The sequence below is a fragment of the Mastomys coucha genome, unplaced genomic scaffold (genome assembly GCF_008632895.1).
Source record: "Mastomys coucha isolate ucsf_1 unplaced genomic scaffold, UCSF_Mcou_1 pScaffold8, whole genome shotgun sequence".
In the NCBI taxonomy this organism is placed as follows: domain Eukaryota; kingdom Metazoa; phylum Chordata; class Mammalia; order Rodentia; family Muridae; genus Mastomys; species Mastomys coucha.
The window spans coordinates 70,296,322-70,317,692 of record NW_022196914.1 but is presented as its reverse complement, the minus strand read 5'-3'; the positions used below and the strand labels follow the sequence as shown (position 1 = coordinate 70,317,692).

Genomic DNA, 21,371 nt, shown 5'->3' with positions numbered 1-21,371 from the left:
TTCTAGGAATTAACATTTTGCTGATGTCACTTTAAACAGTTAATTAAATGTCTGTGCATACTTTCAAAATGTATCCTGAGAATACGTATGGTTCTCCCTCCATCCATCTGTGGATTATGATAGAAAGTTTCTGACATACAGTGCATTGCTTCCAGGACTACACTAGAAATTCCAGCTAGAGGTTCAAGCAAACACACACAAAAGTGGTTCCCATTAAGCAACTGAGCGGGACTTTTCTAACTAGCTATGGTGGAAGCCATATGTGTCAAAAGGACACTATTAAAATATGCAACAGGAAGACCAAGAGCAGGAAGCCATTTGCCCACTGGATCTGTCTTTCCATGTAGAGTACAGAGCTGTGGCTCTGTGAGTGAGCTCACGGGCTTTTTGACTGTCCTCTGTGCCCTTCAACTACTAACGACACATGGAAAAACTGAGCTCTGGGTCCAACAACAACTCCCAGGCAAACTAATCTTTTCTTGATGTGTAATAAGAAATAAGTCTATTTCTGGAAGCTTTATGAGGTCTCAAACCTCATCTCCACGTACCCTTGCGTAGAACTAAGGGACTACACTGAGAATACAAAATCATGAAAACAGAGAACAGAAAGTCAACAGTTGACAGCAAAGAGGATGTTAAAATCCTTTTCATTTTATCACAATTTAGTTTTTGAAGCTGACTTGAAATATTAAAAATATAAATATAAAAACTATGATACAGGAAGCTCAGCCCTCAGCCAAAGAAAGGGATACACTCCATGTTTGTCCTAATTTTAAAATATTCTTTCAACAGAATTATAGCTTAGCCTCTTTTGTGAAATGAGTTTTTCTCATTTACATACATAACAGAGTGATATAAAATGCAATTGCAAATACTTATGAATACTCTTTACTAAAAACCGAAAACATCTCTAAATTGGAAAGTAACTTTGTTGTTAAATTTTTTTGCTACAAATTTCACTATGGTTATATGGTTCACTGTCCTCCCCTAAAATTTAAAAACAAAACAAAACAAACCTAGCCAATACAAAATAGAATCATTCCTAGGCAAAGAATGTATTCCTTTTCTAAGTACTGGAGCTGGCATAAAGGTATAAGTTGTTACTTATTAAGAAATGAGCTTTTAAAAAATTTGTATAATTCAGTATATATAATTCCTTAATACATAATAATAATGATAAAATAAATAAAAATAATCATTTTTGTATGATCAAATATTTTTTTCCTCTGCAGCTTTACCACTGTGGGGAAATGTCAGTTGTTCTGTAATCAGTTTGGATCAGAATGATCAGATAAAATTAAAAAGAAAATTAAGAGAAGAAATCCACTTTGATAGGTCCCCGTCAGAATATTCTGAAGCATACTTCTTTACGATGTCTTTATTCCCCTTTAAGACTGAAACAACACCACAAGAGTGCTGCTGTGAACAGGCACAGTGGCCCTGAGAGTGCCAGTCAGCCTCCTGAGGGGAGAGGGGGCCACATCCATTGGTGAGAATGTATTCCAATATGGCAGATACTTCTTAGCCTGGTTGCTATGGATACATCCCCATCACAACTGTGCTCTCCATACTCTAGACCTGTTTATGCCAGGCCAAAGTGCTTCCTATTATGGTGCCTATATCGGCACAGCACACTGTTGCCAGTATAATAAGAGCTAGGGCTATCCCTATAGGGATGGCTGTCCTGCAGGCCTGATAGGAGCTAAAGCTCATATGCTGGGCAAAACTTCCCAGAATCCCATCCAACAGACAAGGCCCAAAACACACATCATGTTTTCTCAGGCTCATGGGGAAAACATCTCAACACGTTCCTTTCAGCTGGAATAAGCTGATAAGGAGAATGTTACCGATCAAATAGTCATGCAAAGAAACAAGGGGAAGCCATTTACATGACCTGAATTGTTTTGCCTATGCATGATGAAAATTTTAATTTAACCAACTTAAGACTAATTTAGAATATGTTACATTGTGTTATGTGATACTGAGATTCCCATTGAGAATCGATCAGGGTTCTAATAAGGAAAGGAAAACATGTTCGCAAAAGTAGGCATTCTAGCGCTCGACTCTCCAATCCAAAGTGAGAAATGACATTTGCAGTAACCAATGTCACTTGCTAGGTCTCACTTTATGTGAACACCTACACAGGGGCACATTAATACTGAGTGTTGGATAAATGAACTATGGGAAGCCTCGTCGCCAGAATAAAACAACAGCAAGCCATGTTAAGAGGTCAGGAAAAATCACACATAAAGGCCTTTGCAAGGTCAAAAAAAAAAAGTGTCATATTCAATTAGGAAAGCTGGAGGCTGAGGTGGGAGGTCTAGGGGAAAATGGAGTAAAACAAGCTTCATAGAAGAGGTAGCATTCAGATGTGCCTAGGAGGCTGGTGACATATTTTAAACCATTCTGTTCTAAATATGTTTACTCACAGAAAAATACAAAGACAGACTAAAAGTCCCGTCTACTCCACACTCAGTTTCTCCTGTTTCTGACACTTCACACCGGCTGCAATTATAATTGCTGCAGTGATCCAGCACACACTGATGACTGGGGGGTTCCTTAGCCTCTAGGACATGTCTCTTTTCCATCCCAGGAGCCCACCTAGGATACCATGTCACAGTACCTTGCTCTTCTCGCTTCTGAGTTCCTTACATTTTCCTTGTTTGTGGTAACCTTAAACAGTTCTGAGGAATTCTGACCTGGTATTTTGTAGAATGTCACTGACTGCAGTTTATCTGATAACTTATTCCTGTAATAGACTGGGGTGATGTTCCGCGGATGAGGCTAATAGATACAAAGAGCCATTTCTATCAGATCATATCAAGGATATATGGTCAATACGGCTTGCAGCTGCCAGTGTTGGCCTTGACAACCTGGCACCGCAGAGTAAAGTCTCCCCAGCCCCCACCCACCCAATTCATACTGTGCCAAGTGGAAGGAAATCATTGTGCGGTCTCCATATTTGGGGGCCTGGGAATGGAGCTCTCCCTTCTTATGGGCAGAACCTACAGCAGTGACTTGGAGTGCTCCTGCCTAGAAGTTTATTTACGCCTGTATCATTTGCTCAGCTTGGGCTTTTGTTTTGTTGTTGTTGTTGTTGTTTCCAGTATGGGTTATGTGTGTTTGTTTTATAATTTGGGTCATAACCTAATATCACATTTTCTTGCTCAAATTGTTCCAGCCCAGGCCACTGGGTGTTCTTTCGGTGTACTCTTGCATCAGGCTGGTATGTCCTCATCGGGGGAGTTCGGTGTGTGTGATCACGTCCTTCCTTTCTGGCACCGTAAGATGCTCCAGGCTCTCCTTGTATATTCCCTGGCCAATTCTCTAGAAGCAACTATCGCTCTAAGGAATCCCAACCCCCTATTATAATGTGATATTGCAAATCAAAGCTTAAGTGCTAGGTGTGCCCATGATACTGGTGTATGGGTGCCTGTCACTCTTCTGATGAGGCAAGGAAATATTTGAGGTATGCTAGATGGCTAAGATATTATAAAGTGGGATGGAGGGCTGTGTCTTGAACATGCTTTTTTGAACATTAAATAGTAACAAGAAGTGGTGTGCCTGGGTACTTCCGGTACCATTCAGAGGGAAAGATGCATTTATTTACAGGGAAAACTGGATAGGTTGTTCTTCACCACTGCTTTCTGCATTTTTGCCAGAAAAAGCTCAGAGTTTCAGGCATTTAAACAAACAAACAAACAACAATGAAAATTCAACATTAGTTTTTTTTAGAATGTATTTGTAAAATTACAGAAAGAAGCAAAAGATATGAACTCCCTGAAAACAAATGCAAAAACAAGATACTAGCTGCGTAAAGGTCATGGAAGGAAACAAGAGAAAATGAGCCATTACAGTGATTCCACTAGGTTAGGAGCAGTCTTGCCAGCCCTCTGGAAGGCACACATCAGAAGGGTCGAGATGGCAGCAGACCCCTACTTAACGTACCACCCCCATAGAAAAGACTAATGGTGCTCTTTTAGGGATGGAAATAAATGATGGGACACGTTCAGGACCAACTGTGTTCCTGACTCTGTCTACAAAATTCATGACATCATCGTGGTAACTATAGCAGATCAGAAAGCAGATGCACAGAAGTAAAGAGGTCCAACTTATACTAGGAAAAGGCAGAGGGTAAATCTAGCCAGACAACCCCAGAGGCCACTGGAGTTCCCAGAGTGGAAACTGCCTTGTAGAAATGCACTATTTTCTCCCCTAGTGGAGAAATCTCACAGAGAAAGAAAATCCTCATTTAAACCCAACATGTCCTTCTAATTGCAACGGAACTGCAATATTATTCTGTTGCTGCTAGATGACAAGACTCAGGATCCCTTTGAGGTGAGCAAAAGGTGTGGACCTCAGGTGCAAGCCTTCTCGTTTTGTCACTTGTCACTCATAATATAGATGAGAGAAATACAGCTGTCATCGCTTAACATTTCTGTGAGTACCTTTTAAAGTTGCTTTGAATGAAAACTTAACGTATAACACCACACATCAAAGCACATGGGAATCACAAAATTGGAACAGCACTAACAGAGACTACGCTTTCTAACAGAACAGAAATAACACTGTCTTATGTTACTACAAGGAATACAATACTGGATTCTCTTAAGCTCCCGTTTTTTCTATGGATACATATAATGTATGGAGCACTCAGTGTACTCTCTGCACCATGCTGGACTTTGTGTACGCTGTAGCTTATGCTCTCTCTCCTTCCTTTCCTCTCTTCCTCCCTCTCCCTCCCCTCCCTACATATCCTTTCTCTCCTTATACCCCTCCCCCAGTGTTTCCATATTACTGGCTACCCTTGATTTCTCTATGTAGTGGTGGATGACCTTGAACTATCACTCCTTCTGTCCCCTTCCTGAGAGCTAGGATTTACAGGCATGTAGCCTGCGGCCCTGTTTATGCTGTGCAAGGGATTGAACCTAGGGCTTCCTGAATACTAGGCAGACACTCACTCTACCTCCCTAGCCCAGCATCTCAATCCTATTTCCCTTCTTGCTGCTATGTTTATAAATGAAGACACTGAGCTTTGGGAAGGCAAGGCTTACTGCCCAAATTATTAGGGAGCAAACAGCAGAGCTGGAATCTGAAACCAAGTTCCCCTGACGACAAACATCTATGTTCTTTCCACTCTGCAGAGCTGCTGTAAGCACTAATAGTGCGTGCTTGGAGCCAGCAAGTAAATGTCACTCATCTTCCTTACATAGAAAGTTCAGCAAAATATTTCCAAAAGCCAAGAATATTAAACAATAACAAAAGAAAAACACTTGGTATTTTCCACAGTACAAGATCATAAACACATTATTACGTTAGCTGCTGTGTCCAACTGAACTAATGTCTTAGTGAACATCATGGGCTTGTCTGCTCTTTAAGACAGTCTCTAGGTGCATCCCCCATCTGTTGGAGTGAAAAAAAATCACTTTCCTATTACTGATATCCACAAGTATTAGAAGCCTCAGGTGCTTCAAAGCATTGTCTACTGGCCTTGGTTTTGGGAAAAGAGGTTGTCCAGGGAAACTTTAACCATGGTAAGGACACTGTTTTATCTCAACTAAGCCTTACATTTAGATTTTTTTTTTTTAAAGGGCGGGATAGTTAATAATACCGTGCCATAGAAGCTACCATTTTCCTGTAAATCAAATTGGTTGGTAATAACTGAAAGCACTCTTTTAGTAATTGTTTTATTTAATAAAACATAGAAGCAAGGAGTGAGGGGTTAGTTTAAGCTCACCAACACCGAAAGCTGACAAAGAACTGAACCATTGACACTAGGCTTTTTCCCTTTGGTCTCTCATGTCTTGTTAAGTTAAAAATCAAAGACCTTACTAGTCAATGAAGTGAAAATCCTTATAGAAATGTTTTCAGACCAGAAAGATGCACATACACATACTCACACACTCACACAGACATACACATACACACACATATGTGTATAAAACAAAAGCATTTTAATCAAGTGTTTTGTTTTGTTTTTATTACTAGTCAAAAGCAAATGGAGAAATTTTTCTAATGGTGTCAATATAAAGGATTCCAAATCTCTTATGCTTTTATCTTTTATGTGGGGATCTAAATACAAACTGGGAGAAAAAAAAAGAGCTTTCCCAAATCTACCTTTATTGAGGAGTTGGAAGCATAAGACACCAAACTCAAAATATCAAGAAGCCAAGTTCCCAGTTTCTATAACTATACAAGAGCTTTTCTCTTAAAATTTATATATTTATTTAGGCATATATATGAACTCTTAAGAATCCTCTTTTTTTATGTTTTAACATCTAAAAATGTTTAAATTGTCACTAATTAAAATGTCTTTTGCAACTCACTTAGCTTTCTTCATAATGGGATTTCAGTCCTACAGAGTTATCTCATACTTGTGCATGGCAGGGCTGGAATATCTTAAGACTCAGCTAGAGCTGTGAACAACCCCATCTTCCTTCCTGCAAACCTCCTGGCCTGAAGAAAACCGTTCTCCGAAGTCACAGCAAGTGCTAGCCTGTGCTATGTGCTGGCACATGTACGGCAGCAGGGGGAGCCAGTGGGAAAATAGTTGAGAAAAACCGGGCTCCAGAACTGCAGCTTCACTTGTACTCACAGCAGAGAAAGAGACCAGAAATGGACCACAGAGACAAACCAAGACTCACAGAGAACTCGTCACGGCGTGTGCAAGGCCAGTAAGGGTGCCTTTGAAGTGAACCACGGAAAAAACCTTAAGTCTTTGCAAAGGATCCCAATGTCAAGACCAACCTGCAGTTCGCTGGAAAGCCCAGTGCTTTCCAACAGTGCTGAGCTACCAAACAGCCCCCAAAGTATGAGAGCAGAAACAAGTAAACACTTTTAGATTGATACGTTTTAGGGCTATTTCAAAAGGACTTCGTTTTTCCCCTGCAAGCATCACTGAACTTACATAGAAGACCTAGTAAAATGAGCATTATTAGGTCATGAGAGGGTTGTTACAGGGTGTGAAAAGAAATCTCTGTGAACCTCGAGGACCAGACGCCTGTTGGCACTCATGCAGACACCTCCCACCCTTAATTGACCTCTTTGGGGGAAAACGTACGACCAGAAACTTCTTGAAAGTATTCTGCATCTTAAAGTATTTTACTTTGAAAGTATTTTAGCTTTGCAAAAATCTGTCTAGAAGGACAGCAATGTGTCCCCAAACTCATACATGTATCTCCTGAAGGCTAGCAAGGCCTATATTTCCAGTTACAGTAGAACAGAAAAATACCCCATTCTATCTGGAATTTAAGAAATGCCTGAACATCTACTTAGAACTTCAAAATATTCTACTTATTTATGGATGATAAAGACAGACTTCAAAAATCTATGACACATAGAATTTCTACTAAAAATTACTCTTATGCAGTAAACTAATAAAAGTGAATATTTCAGACAAAAGGAACTCAAGAAAATTTGACCTCAAACTCTTCTATTGCCCTTTCAAGATGGTTACTGTTATGCCCCAGACTATGCTAAGGAAACTATAACTTAAAAAGTTTACATTATAATTTTTTTAATTACTCAGCCAAGCAGAGAACAAAACACAGAATGAACTTCCAAGTCTGTCCACCTCTAAAGCTCTGAGGCCTCACTGAAATTGCTCTCAATTGCTGGTTCCGGGGGCAGGGGGAGGGGTAGAAATCTGTACAACTCTTAGGCAGATTAATGTGCATTTGAGAGTAAATGCTGTAGATGTAATCACTCAAATTAAATGCCATCTGGAATCTCTTACGCCTCCAGTACAAGTATTCAGCATGTGTTACAGCCACCCCTTGCCTTGGCCAAGATTTCAACCAAATTCTTGTCCCAAGCAGGCAGCCTATGTACACTGTGACAGCAATACAGAAAATATGTTGTCTGTTAGACATCACCTTAAGACTACAAATATTTCAAATTTCTTTACTGAGATTATTTAAATATATGAATTCTCTGTTAACAAGCTTAAAGATTTGGCTTCTCTGCTTTTTGTCTCCCAAATTGCCTCCATAATAAATCCTGTCTATATCAGTTTATAAAATCTAGACTTGTTATTGGTGCATTATTGTTTTTAATATATTAGGAAAAATGCTTAAAACTTTCACAGAGGAAAATACTGCCCTGATACTTCAAGGCAAAAGAGAACTGAATACATTAACTGAATATAGGGCAATAAATTTACCAACTAAGAAGTATCTTATCAGACTCATTCACTCAGATATAATAGCCCAAAGAAGCTGTTCACATTGCCAGTCAAAATGAAGGCAGGCTGTCTCTCCCAGCCCTTGGTTGACCAGTTGTTCCGACCCACTTTATCACTGGTTGGAAGTGGCTTGTTTATTAAGCAGAAGGCTGACGTTACAACCATTATCAGGAACTTTCTTTTTCTTTCTAACTTAACTTTCTCATCTCTGAAAGATCATGCAAGTGGCTTAAGAGTTTAGAAATGAATTTATAAAGCAACGAATAGCTCTGACACTAAAAGTTCAAGCAATTGTTAACTGGGTGAATATATATATATATATATATATATATATATATATATATATAGTACAATATATATATAAGTGCATAATGTGTCATGCCAGTAATCTTTTTTCAATGCATTTTGAAGACTATTTTCTCCCTTTATGACTATCTAACTTCGGCCAAATTAACCTACCTCCCATAGGAACCTTTTTCAATGAACATTTTTTAAAAAGACAGAGCCCTGTCTAATTTAGTGCCTATAAAAGACAGGCATTATTCTGAGCAATCTCTGTGACGTAAAGTTTTCAGCCTAAAACACAGACATAAGCCATTTCACAGTTTAAGTCACAATGTTGTTCGATCTCACATCAATTATTAAACTCAAATGCAGGTTTCAACAGTGAGAATATGGATTTTAGGGAAAGTGGCTGCTCAGATGCATGGAAAGTATGGTTAAATTATGTTGAAAGTATCGTCAAATGAGGTTGAAACAACAGGCAAATGCATGTATCTGGCCAAGGGGCTTTCTGATTTTGATCGGAAAGAGACACTTGCCACATACATACAGGAACATGGGCCTACCAATAACACCCCACTCAGCATTTAAGACACTGGACATACTCAGCACGTGTCTTCTGCTGTATAAAACAAATTCTAAAAAGATGATTATATTTTAATAAATATCACAGTTTGTTAGTCCCGGGAGAATGATGATACTTAATGCTGCTGCGGGGAGTTAACAGTCCCAGTAAGAAAGCAGTAACTGGTCATTCAAATGAAGAGCCAAGCCAAATTTAGAAATGAGGCCCAGATGACCACAAGAAAAAAAAGGTGCAAGAATGCAGATTTGATTATCAATATGATACAAACCGGTGGGTCAGTAGATGGGCTATTACTTTTAGGGAACCTCGTTAGTTTAAGGTCAACTTTTTACTTCAGCAAAAATGCTATCTCTATGAACGGTATTACAGATACAACAATCCAGTGGCTGGCTGACAAGTTAAGGCATCTTTTATTAAAAAAAAAAAAATCTGCATGAGGAATAAAGCAGGTAGGAAAGAAACTACGCTGAGTAAAGCATCATTCACGGACAGATACAAGAGGTTAAAAAGTCATAACCCTCCTGACCTTGTAAAGAGGTGTTCAAAACTACAAGAACAGTCTAAAAAGACAGTCCCTTTTAATTGCCACAGATCTCTACTGACTCTTTCAGTCGTTTGCATCAAATACTTAGAAGCCTCCCTCCCTGGCCCCTAGGCCAGCCGGTCATTTAAAAAACACACAATCTTAATTATTTCTTTGCATAGCTGAAGACGTAAAATACATGATTTTGTTGCTGTTTTAAATGCAACTCTGAAAGTACTCTACCTTATCACCAGGCTGCTTAAAGGCTGCCTGATGCTGAAGGTTACTCCGCAGCCCCCCATGCTCCATTAACTAACTGCCAAGACCAGCAGCGCTTTGGCACCTATGATCCAAATGCCCAGCTGAAGCCTAGTGGCGGCTAAATGACCTCAGAAACCCGGACTTGGTCTCCAAGACTGAAGGGAGACAAAGGCAGCATAAGGACCCTTCTAACTTGGTTCTCTGCAGATTGTACATACAGGAAACAGAACATTTAAAGGCTCGATCCTTCCAAGGTACCCTGAGAACCAGGGAAATGGAAGTGAGGGTTGCAAGTTCAGTGAACTCTTCTGAGTTTCAGCGAGGTAGGAGGTGGCCTCCAGGTGCCTTCATGGAGTCCTGCAACTCTTATTTCCAACAGGGAATCTTAAGCAGTGCCTTTGATAATATGCAACGCGCCACCATCAGACCCTACTGGTTTCTGCTGCAAGGGCAAAGTGTCACTCTAAGGACCCTTCGTCCTAGGGATACTCGAACTTTGCTGCAAAGTTGCTTTTGTAAAACGTTTAATCTACCTGAAGAGAGGTGTACAAACAGGAACCTCCCTCCAAAGGAGCAGAACAGCTAACTTGCAGTAAGTGTGACAAAATTATCTCTGTATTTCCCCAGGCCACAGGGATCGGTGATTCCCCAGCGTGGGAAACAGCAGTCTAAGCCGCGTCACTGACACCCGAACCAGAACAGGGGCTTACCTTGTTGGAGGCCATCTCACTGACGGAGTGCCTGGTCTGTAGGGTCTCTAGCTGGTCCAGACACCAGTCCAGCTCCTCCAGGGTCTCGCTGGCCAGTTTCTGGTAGGCCTCCTCTGCGAAGAGACAGGGAAAGGGGGACTCAGTTCTTAAGCGCTTCACGGGACCACCAGCGAGTTCAAAGGGGGCCATCCTGCCGTACCCCGCCATGCTCGGATGCCCGGTGCCCGCACATGAGGGCTGCTCCTTCATATTGCAGGGCCCGGCGGCGCGCGTGGGGCTGAGGTTGGACTAGTGGGGCCGGGCTCAGGCTGGCCGAGATGCTCCAGCTTGACGTCGCGGGTCAGCCTCCAGGGAGGGGCGCAAAGTGCTGCAAGGCCAACTTTGGCACGGGGACGGCGGGTGGATTCTCAGCGGCGCGAGCACGGGCTTCCCTGCGCTTGGATGCTGCCCCTGGTGGCCGGCTCAGGGGGAGGGGGTGCGAGCAGGGGCTCGCCCCGCAGACGGGTGAGCGGCTCCCGGACGTCCACGTCCCGCAGCCCCAGCTCCACGCCGCCGCCTGCCGAGAGCCCCGCGCGCGAAGCCAATGAATCAGCCGCGGCCGCCGTTTCCTGTTTTGTCGCTCAGGTCCGCGGGCGGGCGGGCGCAGCGCCGCTCCATGCTGGCTTTCCGGGAACACTCCCCCTCGCGCCCCTCACGGCCCTGCGGCGCTGTCTGGCTCCCCCGCGACTCCTTACGAAAGGGTTCCGAGTTGCAATACGCCGTCCGGACCGCCCTCCCTGCCACCTCTCGGCGGCATCGCCCGGAGGCAGCCGGCGCCTCTCTGCTTTGAAGCGCAGCCGGGAGGCGCGGCCGCGCGCGCATTTGTGTGTGCGGCGCTGCTGTGGAGCTGTTCTTGCACCAGAGCCGCGGAAAACCCGGCGTGGAGCGCCCGTGGCCCGCCGCCTGGGGTCCCCGCGGGGCTCAGGCGCAGCTTGGTCGGCCCCCCCAGCGCGCAGGCGCGTGCGATCGCGCACCTGCCCCACGGGGACCCTGGGGTGCACAGCCGAGTCCTGGGCCCTCTGCCCCTGCGCAGCCTGCCAGGCCCAGGTGTCCTGGGCACAAGGTGAATTAGGACAGGCACTACCCTTCCTGCAGGTTTAGGTTTGCGAGTTCCCTTGGGTCTGTGTCCCAGAGGTTAGCATTTACTTACTCAAAGTGAATTAAGGGAATAAAATCATTTCTACTAGGGGCAGACTGCCAGCATTCAGCCAACCCCTCTAAAATTCGGGTTAGATGTAAACAGACAAACCATTATGTTGTGGAGTCAGAATGCCTTAGAATGTGACAACAGGCTACATTTCACCTTCAGAATTACCTTAGAGCTACCTTAAAGGAACAGCAACGGGAATGAACCATGGGGCAAGAGGAGTTTACACATGCCGCGCGCTGGCATGTCTCCTCTGCAGAATGCACAAGAACCCCGGACTTGGGGCTCAAGACAGAAAGTCTGGAGGTCTGTTTCTGCCCACTATGGATGAAATGAACTATCAGAAGCAAGGTGGGGAAATGGGTTCTGTTGATAAAAGTTGACCCAGGGAACTTGGGCACTTTCCCTAAACCGATCAGTTCCAAAACTGAACAGCAATATTATTTCAGAAAGAGAAAAGTTGAAACCCCAGGGGTCTAGCCTGCAAAACTGTCAGCAGAAAGGAAAAGCCTTTACGTGAAGTGGTGGGGTTCTGCTTTTCATCTTCTGATCTACAGTATTGTGGGGAAAAGAAATTCTGACCCAATGTAGACTCCATTAATTAGCAGGCAAGGCAAAGAATGAGGTGGGTTGAATCTCAGGATTCTGGGATTTCCTTAGATTTGTAAACATTTCAGTAACTTTTAGAGTGTGTGAGGCTTGCTTCTTGGCTTGTCCTTCTCCGACATTATTGAGCTGTGTGCTCTTCATTTTGACTGCTGAGTACTGAAATTTGCCTCTCTTATTGTGCGTTCCCCCTTCACTAATCTCCAAAGAGACCTTAAGTCAGCAATTGCTTAAGCCTCTTGAACTGAAATCTAAGGTTGATGCTTCCTTAACAATGGAAACAATCTAGAGATAATTGTACAAGGTAAGCGTTAAATATTTTATGTTTAGTTTTTCCTGATTATAAAACTGCAAAAATATTAAGATACACAAACATGGAGAGTCCTTCGTAGTCCCACAAACTAGAGCGCTGAAACAATAGCTTAATGTTTCAAAATACTGAATCCATTCCCTATGTAAATGGAGCACTGTCTGGATGCCATGGTGGTCTATTTACTATACAGTTTGGGTGTTTCTGCTTTCCTCCCTCCTCTATGTAAAACAAGCATACAGAAAATGGCAGGAGGAAATTAACTTAGAGCTGAGGGAGTGTTCATAGTTTGTACATGCCGTGAGTTCAGAGGCATAGCTATTGTGTAGAATCCATCTCCTGTCATTTTTTTCCAGTTATCCCAAGCCAGGCATCCTCTCTACATGTCTTTAAGGCTTGATGTTCTATGTCTCTGCCTCCTGCCACCCAACTCTGAGAAAGTCAGAGTTCCAGGGGACCTCCCAGTGTGTGGCCCGCACTCTCTACCCCCACCTTGGCTATCTTCATGAAAGCTTTCTGAAATCAGAAGTAGAATCCAGACCTTGGATCTAACAGAATATGGCTCTATGTATTATATTTCAGCCTTTATTTTATTTTATTTTTTTTAATGAGGAACAGTAACTCCGGAAAGTTTCAATTTCATGTTTCAAGACACTTAGGCATGGGCTTTGCCTTTCAGTGGGTGGTATATCGACGTGAGGAGCAATTGATTTCAGAAGATCCAGTTCATGTTCCAGTCATGGCTTAGCCATTTTGATTATCAGAAATCAAATAAGGTCACATACATATGTTCCAAAATGTTCCACATGTTCTCTATATATTTAAAGAATGAAATTAACCCCAGCATTTGTACGTACTGGTGAGAGAATATTTATGTACAGCAGAATAAACAAATTTCTTTTATAAAACCATGGCTGGATTTGCCGAGTTAGAATTTGCTTCTTTCAGACTCCCAGACTGAGAGTGTGTCTAGCTACAGTTTTTCAGGGTCATTATTAAGTCTTCAGAGTCAGGGATTTTAACCCCCACTGTTTTAAGACGTGGTGTAACTGACCTTTGCATCCCTCCTCCCCTGGCGAGTGGGGGAATTCAATGTAGAGTTGCCAGCTATCCTACAGGAAATTGAGTCACCACACCAGACAACACACCTAAATGTCATCTGCAGCTAGCTGGACAAACACAGTGAACCAGTTTAATGTTGGCCTTTACCAAGAACACACATCGAATTCATTAATAAAATGACCCCTAGGGGGTCATATATGCTATGGCCCTGCTTAAAAATTTATGAAAACTCTTCTATTTAACTGTGCGAGTCGTGCTTCACTTGAGGAACTACTGAAAGGAAACACCCTAGCAAACACTATTGGCTAAACTCCACATAGACTGGGAAAGGGCTGTGTCACGGGCAGCTGAGGAATAACAGTGAGCATCACCTCTGTTATCCTGTGTTCTTCAAGGCACCCTGAGCTGTGCAATACCCATGCGTCTGCTTTAACTCTCCTGAGTATAAGGAATACTCAATATTTGTGGGCCTGCACTTGGCTTCCGTCATAGTAAATGTGCGCAAGGGTTCCCCTGACACATGGCCTGACATTTTGCCAAGGGCTCCAGGAGAGGATGCTGAAGCAGCAGCTTGTCTTTGAAAGGGAAAAGCGCCGTCAGCTAGGAGCCACAGCAGTTGGCTAGAGGCTGTACTCAGTTCCTTGTGAAATGTTGGACCCATTACTCTTCCCACAACTGACTGAGAGGCAAAAGGATCCCTGCTACAGGACATGAACCTTTGTAAGTGCTAGCTGGTTTCTTTGTCAATATTTGTGGGGCTAAAGGTCAGTATAAGTTTGTAGTCATTCCTAGAGAGGCCTACTACTAAAGGACATAAAGAAAGAGAGAGAGAGAGAGAGAGAGAGAGAGAGAGAGAGAGAGAGAGAACACAAACTTTGGGTGTTATTTGCAACTCTTCTTAAAAAATCATACAGAGTGATCACAGCTGACTCTGATTGCTTTTAAATTAAAACAAATACATCAGACAGCTTCTAAGAGAAAATGCTCAAACATGCCTTTTTAATTAATTCCAGTTTTCCCTCAGCCCATTCCCATCTAAATGTCCTTTGTTCCTAAGGGGAGAGTTGATGCTGTTTGGAGAAGGTAGATTTCTGCCTCCCATGTGAACTAATCATTCCTTGAGTCTGCTACAGGAAAAGATCTGTACAGGTTAGCACCAAGGCATTTTATCTGATGGGAAATACATGAAGGCCCTGGCTTCTCTTTCAGTGTGTCTATGTAACATGTTGAAGCCCGAGAGCTGATGGCAAGCTGCCCTCATTTCTCAGGATATTTCTGGAATCAACGTCTCGTTTTGAAGTATTTTTATATCTTATAAAATATATAAACGTTCACCCCTGCCTTCAAAGATATGTTCACAGTGAAGATGCGTGTAATTTTAATGAATTTTCTTCCTATTTCCCACTAGGTTTTTTTTTTTTTTTCTCCTAAAGCTGACGAGTGCTCTAGTAGAATTTTACAAATGGATTGAGGTCTATTAACTTCTAATTTGATCAAGAACTCAACGTTCATGAGGCACTACAGTTCATGAACTTTATTGGAGTTCACAGAAACACAGTGTGTATGAGTGTGACCCTTATCCAAGGGGAAACTAGAGCCTGTCTCCAATGACAGTTTTAGCACCATACAGTAGAAAAGGGAGGAGGCCAGTAGGCTATGGGACAATAAAAGAGGGCCACTCAAGTCACATCGGACAAAAGTGGAGCAGGGAATCCTTTATCTTGAGAAAAGAAGCAGAATATGGCAGTTAATGGAGATTGTCAAAACCACCCAGCACATGGGTGAAGCACACCTTCAGACTAGTCTATGAGAGCCTTCTAGGAAACAATTGACTGAAGAGCCAGGAGCCTTCCTAAGTGTGAGCAGCATCAGACCATCAGCCAGGGCTGATAAGAAGGGTGAAAACCAGCAAGCCAAGTGAGCGTCAGCGCCCCCCCCCCCCCCCCCCCCCCCCCCCCGTTCTCCATGAGATGTGGTACATCCGGAGTCCCAGTCACAAGCTCCTGCCTTCCTGCACCTCACCACACCTTCCTTCTCTGTGCCGACTCTTCCTCTATGCTGCCTGTGTGGTTTGGGCAGGTATTGTGTTACAACAATATGTTAAGTAACTCATGCATAGTAGAGAACAGAGAAAGGCTGATAGGCTATTTCAGACCCAAACACCTGGACCTATGGACAATGAGATTCATGGATGTGCACAGAGAAGGAACTGCCACAGAGAGCCTTGCTCAGGGGAAAGGGGGCTGGAAGAAAATCTGAGAAATCTGACACATGAGTTGACACTGGCCGTGCAAATCTCAGGGATCAGCAGGTAGGAAGATTGGAGCGTCTTGCTGACTCACTCAGCTCAAGCGTGTGACGTGGGATCTTGTTTTATTTGACCTGGAATACGCTAGGGTTGCACAACACATGAGACTGTAGGAGGTAAGTCCATTCAATGAGAATATTACTTTTGGAAAATAGTAATATTACTTTATACGAGTGTTGGCTTCTCTGGTTGTTACTCTAATCTAAGACAACCTCTGTATTAAAATCCCATAGAAGCAGCTGGGATGGTGGTCCACACCTTTAATTCCAGCACTAAAGAGGCAGAGGTCAGAGGATCTCTGAGGTCAAGGCCATTCTCATCTACAAAGGCAGTTTCAGGCCAGTCAGGGCCACACAGTGACACCCTGCCTCAAAACAAACAAATAAATAAATAAACAAACAAATCCTACAGATGCATTTGGTTATCCCATTTGTTAGACATAAATGGAGGGACTTGCCCAGTATGACTCCAGAAGGTACTGGCTTTCTCTTCTTTAAAACTATCTCTCAAGTTACTTTCTTCTACAAAGGAAATTACAAGATTAAGGTGATTAGGGTTGGAGGGGAGTGAAACAGAAAGAAAGAGAGGAAGAAAGAAAGAAAGAAAGAAAGAAAGAAAGAAAGAAAGAAAGAAAGAAAGGGGAAGAAAGAGAGAGAGAGGAAGAGAGAGAGAGAGAAAGAAGAGGGAGGGAGGAAAATAGATGATGATGAAGATAGATAGATAGATAGATAGATAGATAGATAGATAGATACATACATACATACATACATACATACATACGTACGTACGTACATACATACATACATACATACATCATTTGGCTTATGAGATAAAGGCATACTATAAAATCTCCCTTCCTCCATTTTTACAAAACTGGTTGAGGTAGTGAAATGGTGAGTTGCTTTAAATCATTGAAGAGACTGAACTTAACACCAGGTTGCCTGAGCTGACAGTGCAGCAGAGAAACGCAGCTGCTTCTCAGGATCACTGTGAGAAGGGGTAGGCTTTTAGTCACAGAACTGGAGTCGGAATGAGTTGAGATCATATATCTGGGTTAGGGACTCCATGGACATGTATGCAATTATAAACAATACTATTCATTGAAGGACATTGAAGAAATAGTTTTCACATCCTAATACCTATAAGGCACAATTCACGGATTGTGATTGAGTTCAATTATGGAATGTGGTGTACATTTCATATTTAAAACTAAAATATAAATTATTTCAGGAAAATAAAACTATTGATGGATAGGAAGTCCTGGAATATGTATGTATACTCATTTCTGTCCATCTCCTTCCCACTCCCACCATATTCCCACTTAATTTTTAACCAATAAACTCAACAATTTCTTCTTAATTTCTACAGTGACCCACTGTAATTAAATCTCCATCTATTCATTTCTACACAGTTACAATACCTTAGTGTCTTCCTGGGTTCACTCTTTCTTAGGATACATGTCTTTAGAAGATCAGAAAAGTCTTGAATAAACTTTGGTTTCAACATGTCATGCCTTTGGTCATGAGTGTGAGGTGCAAGCCCCCTTCTCCTTGGACTATTATCACGCTTAAGTTCACAGAGTACTTTGCTTCAGCTTGCTTTAATTATCTTTCTAAACTCTGCCATCAGGGAACAGTGCCTGCTTTGTTGCACATGGGCAACTACTTATATAGTGGAAGTTTATCAACTGTGATTAGCTAGCACAGAACCTCAGGCTGGACAGTGAGCACTCATACCGCCAAAGTCTGTACTGAGGAAGAAGCACATCAAAAGGCACATGGAGACTGTGGACACGTCAGCAGCAGGGCAGCTATGCACTACTCAAGCAACTTCAGAATGCAGTGTTCTGACTTTTGAGAGTACTCAGGAGCATGGTGTGCCACATTTCCTACTAAGAGGTACAGTGTGCCAGGTAGGCCAGTCAGCCAGGTCATGACTGTATTTTCTCTTACAAAAATCGGATGTCTTAACCAGTGCATCTGCAACTATACCTTCTCAGTTGTTCAACCTGGGTGCAATTTTGCTAGCTTTTGTCTTTGTGATTTTCTACACTTGTACCTAGGCAGAAAAGGAAAGAAAAGAAAAGAAGAGAAGAAGAGAGAAGAGAGAAAAGAAAAGAAAAACATGTCTAGGATAGATCCTGACATTTACAGGATTTCAGAAGATAGTTATATGTCCATAATCAATAAATATCCTTGCTTTGAAACACATAAGATTTTTTTCCATGTCAGATTCAAGTAGCAATATAGTCTGACCATGGCTCCCTAGATATATTCATATTTATCTCTTTTATATTCTTTCTTTCTCTTTCTCTCTCTCTCTGAAGAGCTTCAGGAAGACACATTTGCAGAACTTAGGTGTAGTTAAGCAAATCAGTGTTCTGCTGGTTAAATCTGAATATTAAAATCTAAATGACAGGGATTGGCATACATACATAGCATGACCTTGGAAGTAAGTATAACTTGAAATTACAAGGTAATTAATATAGGCAGGAAACTGGGCAGAAATAGTCAAACATAGTGAAAGTAATGTGCTACCCTAAACCAAAACTGAAAGAAGGGATTCTATCAAGGATGTAGTGAGGGACCTTGCAGACCCTGTACTCAGCTTAGCTCAGTGCTCATCTTTCCCTTCCAATAGCCATAACTGGATTTCTATTTCTCCTTCAGTACAATACTCAGCACTATGTCCTTCGCAATGTCCTTGAACTTCCACTTCATTCCCATCTCATCAGCCCATTTGTTTCCCTAACCCCAAACTTTGTCCACACGTAAACATTGCTACATTTTCCTTTTCCAAGAAGTTACTAAGCCTCATACCTTTGTTAAAATCTTCCCTAAAACATGGCATTTCAGTCTTAAAAATAAGTTTGTTATCTTTATGACTCTGATCTGTCTTGTATCCGTATGTGTTTTTGTCACAAACTTTACTCTATTTGTACTTAGCCTGTGTAGAGTACTGCTTACATCTTTGAACTGTCTTATCCCTTAGAAGGCACAGCATCTTAAATGGCTGCCCGTCAGGGGGTCATCCATGGAAGGTGGACTTTCTCATATCTCTGCAATTTAAAAGACACAGGGCTTCTTACCTTTTTTGGAAGCCTAATACTTAGAAGACTCTGACTCAAATGTCCCCAGAAAACTTAGCATAATGATCAATACTTTTTTTATCCTAAAAGTGTTCACTGACCTCCCTGAAGTCACCAAGGACTCTATGTTGAAAATTTATGTCTAGGGGAGGGAGGAAATGTATTTTAATCAATACTGCCCCCAGAAACTTATTCAGAATCAGGATCTGCCCTCTTTTTTAACTATCTCAAAAATCACTGCTTTACACCCAATCGTCTTTCATTGTAGGTCATTTAAAGGAAAGTAATGCCATAGATACAGTCATTATATTTATAACAATGGAAGCATGTTAAGGACACACAGACACACAGACACAGACACAGACACACACACACACACACACACACACACACACACACACACACACACTTCCAAAAAGACTGGGACCTTTTTACCAAATAAAGGTTTCAGAACTGTTAAATCTAGGGCTGGGGATATGGCTTAGTGGACAAAGTTTCTACCTTGCAAACGTGATGATCAGAGTCCCAGATCCCTAGAATCTACATAGAATCCAGGTGGGTATGGTGGCTCACCTGTAATCCTTGCTCTTGGGGGGAAAAGACATGGAGGCCACAACAAGCTACCTAACCAGACTATCTGAACTGGTGAGCTGCAGAGTCAGGGAAAGAATCTGCTGCAGAAAATTAAGTGGAGATCAATCAAAGAAGGCACTTAATCTCTACCCTACCTCCGCATAAACATGTGCACGACCACCCACGTACTTATACACACCACACATATAAAGCGCACATGGTGGTGTGAATATGCTTGGCCCAGGAAGTGGCATTATTAGCAGACGTGGCCTTATGAGAGTAGGTGTGGCCTTGTTGGAGGAAGGGTGTCACTGTGGGGTTGGGCTTTGAGACCTCCTTCTAGCTACCTGGAAGACAGTCTTCTCCTAGTTCCTTTTGGAACAAGATGCAGAACTCTTAGCTCCTTTGCCAACACCATGTCTGCCTGCATGCTGCCATGCTTCCTGCTATGATGGTAATGGACGGACCTCTGAATTGTAAACTAGCCCCAATTAAATGTCCTTTATAATAGTTGCCTTGGTCATGATGTCTCTTCACAGCAATGGAAACCCTAAGACAGCACACATAGAAAAAGAAAAGAAAACCATGTATACTATGGACAGAGCATCAGAAAGACAAATTCTTATGTTAATATGTATTTATTGCATGGTACCCCTATAAATGAGAATACCGAGACATTCTAGAGAGTTCAAAACTGGGGATTATACCAGGGATAGCCCCCCTCCTTCAGTTTCCTCAGGGAAGTATAATGTCAAGCCAGAAAGAGCAGTGCTTTGAATCACTCCGAACTGGAACTCTAGAATTCCAGCTGTGTTATTGTTCCATGCGATCTTTATGTAGCATTTGCACATTTGTCTCCATTTCATGAATTAGAGATTGCACAGTTATTATGAAAAATGGATATGAAAATACATGTTAAACCCCAAGGGCAGTATCTGACTTATAGTAAACACTCAAACAGTAATTAGTATCCTGACCCACTTTACAAAGTGGTTTACTTAAACTAGTCTATAATAAGATATTGAGACTATGGGAGCACCCTTATTCAGATTCCTGATCATAAAAAATTACAACTTTTCTATCAACAACATCAACACTCAAGTGCTAAGCAATTAAGATCTGAATGTGAATGCACAACCTCAGACCCAGAGGAGCCTTTGTTAGACTGTACCAAACCATGCACAGTAACTGCACATGAAAATACGATCGGGGCACAGTATAGGTCATAGCTGAGCATCACTTACAAGGAGGTTACGAGAAGGATCACCGCAAATATCCCAAAGAATGTGCAAGGGAAGCCAACCATTACAATATTCTTCCAAATAGATATCTTCAGCTAAACAAGCTTGAGAAATCACATGTGCACCTGCTTGTCAGGGATTTGTAATGGATGTGAACCAATCAGAAGCTAGACAGTCTGTGGTTCATTTAATGTTCATTTCTCAAGTGTCATCTAAACTTTGGATTGTTTTCTTCCTTCTGCCATTACCATCTCTTGATAAACCACACCTTAAAGCATGTTCTATTACCCATATGTTAAATAAATCTGCAAGATAATCATAATTATATAATATACAGGTTTCTACATATTGGATATCTCCATTTTTAAATTTCCATTCCTCCTGATTTTGTAGACCTAGTGTGTGTATGTATGTATGTGTGTGTGTGTGTGTATATATATATATATATATATA

The 21,371-nt window shown here is 42.0% G+C and overlaps 1 protein-coding gene and 1 long non-coding RNA gene across 12 annotated transcripts in view; one reads left to right on the top strand and one right to left on the bottom strand.

Moving 5' to 3' along the window:
• The window catches only part of Pde4d (phosphodiesterase 4D), a 1,511,116-nt gene that overhangs the window by 42,750 nt on the left and 1,446,995 nt on the right, over positions 1–21,371 (bottom strand). For 9 of the 10 annotated variants that reach the window (XM_031359970.1, XM_031359969.1, XM_031359971.1 and 6 more), the window contains one exon: positions 10,545–10,657. In XM_031359970.1, coding sequence (XP_031215830.1) covers positions 10,545–10,657 — 113 coding nt within the window. Of the gene's footprint in view, positions 1–10,544; positions 10,658–10,743; positions 10,933–21,371 lie in introns of those variants that run through there. The other variant, XM_031359977.1, reaches the window with a different exon arrangement.
• Positions 15,744–21,371, top strand: part of LOC116083188 — an 88,291-nt gene continuing 82,663 nt past the window's right edge. For both annotated transcript variants that reach the window (XR_004115633.1, XR_004115634.1), the window contains exon 1: positions 15,744–16,132. This is a non-coding gene — a long non-coding RNA (uncharacterized LOC116083188). The remainder of the gene's footprint in view (positions 16,133–21,371) is intronic.